This window comes from Myotis brandtii, unplaced genomic scaffold, assembly GCF_000412655.1.
Source record: "Myotis brandtii unplaced genomic scaffold, ASM41265v1 scaffold661, whole genome shotgun sequence".
Classification (NCBI taxonomy): Eukaryota; Metazoa; Chordata; class Mammalia; order Chiroptera; family Vespertilionidae; genus Myotis; species Myotis brandtii.
The window spans coordinates 3001-6300 of NW_005370568.1; the positions used below are offsets into that span (position 1 = coordinate 3001).

Sequence of the window (3300 nt, forward strand, 5' to 3'; positions counted from 1 at the left end):
TCTCCCACCTGAAAGGCTCCTAGAAAAATACTCCTTCATTTGCATTTGACATGGGACTCCATTATGAGAGAATATTTGCATAAGATGCCATAGTACTGTGCTTCTCACATTTTAGTGTGTGGGTGAATCACAAGTTGATCTTGATAAAATGCAGATTCTGATTCAAATGGGCCTCAGGTGGGGCCCTCTGTTTGCATTCCTGTGAGTCCCACATTCTGCAGTTTGTGGTAGGCTCCTGTATCATGGCCTCCTCACAATCAGGGGACTAACACCTGGGACCGTCATGGCAAAGGGTCTTTAAAAACGAGACCTTGAATGCAGAAAATACCCCAGATTATTCAAGTGGGCCCTAAATGTAATCACAATCTCCTTCCAAGAGGAAGGCAGAGGGAGAAGTGACGACAGCACAAGGCGATGTACCACTCAAGCAAAATGCTGCTGGATGGAGGATGGAGGCAGGAGCCAAAAAACAAAGAATGCAGCTCCAGAAGCTGGAAAAGGCAAGGGGACTGATTCTCTCCCAGTCCCTACCAATACCTTCCTTTCCACCGAGTGAAATTGATTTCAGACTTATGACTTCCAGAAAAAAAGAATAAATGTGTGTTGTCTTGAGACACTGTGTGAATGTTTGTGTTCCTCCAACATTCCTGTGTTAAATCCTAATCTCTAGGGGCCACAGGGAAGTTACTAGGTCATGGGGGCTCAGGCTTCACGAATGGGACTCTTGTCCCTACAAAAGAATCCCAAGAAAGTCCCTCAGCCTCTGCCATGTGAACTTACAGCTAGAAGGTCCCTGACCATGAACCACAAAGCTGGCTCTCACTAGATGCCAACACTGCCAGGGCCTCCATGTTGGGCCTCCCAGCCTCCAGAACTGTGAGGAACTGTGGCTCACCGGTACCCAGTCTGTAGAGTTTTTTATAGTGACCCGAAGACACTGATTCGCCCAATCTGCTGTGATTTGTTACCGCAGCCGCAGGAAAGGAGGAGCCACCAACTTTTAGAAGCAAAGCCACAGGCGAGTGGTTCTCAACCCAGGCTACACATTAGAATCACTGGGATGAGTTTAAAAAACAGCAGAAGGCGATGCCCAGGTCCCATTGCTGGAAGAGTGAAGGCAGAACCTGTAAGGGTTGCAGCTAAGCATCACTTGCTCCTTGGCTGAATCTGATCAGAAAGTAGAATGAAGCTGTCCCATTAGAATAAACCTAAAATACAACTTTTCTTGTGTTTAAAATAAACAAACCTCTTAAGCTCCCCCAAATTATGGACACACTAGTTTACCTAGTAACCCGCTCCCCCAAATGGACACACTAGTTTACCTAGTAACCCCCTGAAACTATATGCCAGCTCCTCAGTGAGGCCTGGCCCAACACCCCAAGTCGTCAATTTTCAGGTTAGAGATTCCACACAGGATATCACCCTCTCTAGGGTTGAAGCACAGCCCTGGGGCCTAGGCTCCGCCTTGCAGGCCGCCATTGGCCCCGCCCTTCCCTGACTTAACGGTCAGTGCCACGCCCACTCGACATAAAGCCCTGGACACTTTATGAGTCTGGGGATTGTTTCGTCTGGTACCTGCACTCAAAAAGCAAATACTCACTGTCCCTGGGGTTTCTCCGCTGATGTCTGGGAACATGAGGGCATCTTATGAGCCGCTCAGGACATCTTTCCGCCGCCTGGAGAGTCCCTTTTCTTGGGGCTACCTTGGGATCCTAGTGCTGGCCCTAGAGCTCCTGCTACCCACATGCTCAGGTAGGGAAGGGAAAGGGTGTCAGCTCTGGAGGGAAACTAGCGCGGGTAGGGGAGCTGGCCTACAGGAGCAGAGGGCAAAGGGAACTTTGTTTGGTGTTTGGGGGAGGAGGCTCAGGGCTTGTGGACCCAGATGATGTGGGTTTAGGGTAGAAGCCTTAGCCACAGATCCTCCTGGTTGTTCTGTGGGGAACCCAGAAGTGAGGGGGGACTCAGAAGGCCCGCGGTGAGGGTTGTTAGATGGTAGGCACAGAGCCTTGCAGAGCCCTGGGTGCAGTCAGTGTTTGCTGGGGGCTAAGCTGTGTCCCTAGCAAAAGCCTGCAGGTGTTTGAGGACTGAGCTAATTAAGATGTCAGAGATTAACCAAAGAACATGTATGCATATATGCATAACCCATGGACATGGACAATAATGTGGGGAAGGCCAGGAGTGGGGCGGGGCTGAGTGGATGAGGGCAAAGGGGGGGAGGGGGGAAATGGCGGACAAAAGGAGATGGGAAGCCCTGCCCAGGTGCTGAAGGTGCGGCCTGCTCCTCAGTGCCCAGTGTGTGGGGTGTTGTTTGGGCCAGTGCTGGGCCCCTGAGGAGGCTTTGCCCTGTGTCCCCTGGGCTCAGTGAAGCCTTGATGAGTGGGGTGCTGCGCCCCACTGGGTTGGGCTGGGGGAGCCCAGGCCGGGTGTTACCAGGCATATGCTTTACAGAAGGGTCCAGGCCAGAGGTGCAGGGTGTGGGGCAAGGAAGCTCACTGCTTGCTTTGTATGGGGTTTGGGGAGCGCATGTTACCCACAGAGCCCTTAAGTGAGAGCGAGCTCCCGGGCCTGGGATCTAGAAGCATTGGGAAGGACATGCAGTGCTTTTTGTACAAAAAGGTAACAGGCTGCTTGTTGCCCCCAAATCATATTGGTATTGCTCTCTAGGCTGTTGCTTGTTTTAAGCCTGGAGACACAGTCCTAATCCCATCCAGTATAGATAATACCTATGCTATTCCCAGATGTCATGTGTGCAGTCTTTTTCTTTTTTTATTAGCTTGGGTCCCATTTGAGGGGACATTAGAAGCAACCTAGTACCCAATCCTAGTGAAAAATCACTCACAAGAAATGAGCAATACGTAACATCAATAGCTTTTCCCCTATAGCTGATAAACTGAAGCTGAAGGCCATCCACTACCTTTGATTCATGTTTGACCAAATGCAATCAATACATATATATATATATATATATTAGTGGCCCGAGGCACAAAATTCGTGCACGGGGGAGGGTGTGTTCCTCAGCCTGGCCTGCACCCTCTCCAATCTGGGACCCCTCAAAGGATATCCTACTGCCAGTTTACAGGGATCAGGCCTAAACCAGCAGTCAGACATCCCTCTCGCAATCCGGGCCTCCTGGCCCCTAACCACTCACCTGCCTGCCTGCCTGCCTGATTGCCTCTAACCACTCTGTCTGCCAGCCTACTCGCCCCCAACTGCCCCTCCCACTACCGTCCTGCTTGCCTCCAAATGCCCCCCCCACCAGCCTGATCACCCCAAACTGCCCCCCCTGCTGGCCTGCTTACC

General features: G+C 51.4%; 1 protein-coding gene across 1 annotated transcript in view; it reads left to right on the forward strand.

Moving 5' to 3' along the window:
- Positions 1-1634: 1634 nt before the first annotated feature.
- The window catches only part of LOC102260864 (membrane cofactor protein), a 73638-nt gene continuing 71972 nt past the window's right edge, over positions 1635-3300 (forward strand). Inside the window, exon 1 of the mRNA XM_014528935.1 lies at positions 1635-1752. Within this exon, the coding sequence (XP_014384421.1) occupies positions 1635-1752 (118 nt within the window). The remainder of the gene's footprint in view (positions 1753-3300) is intronic.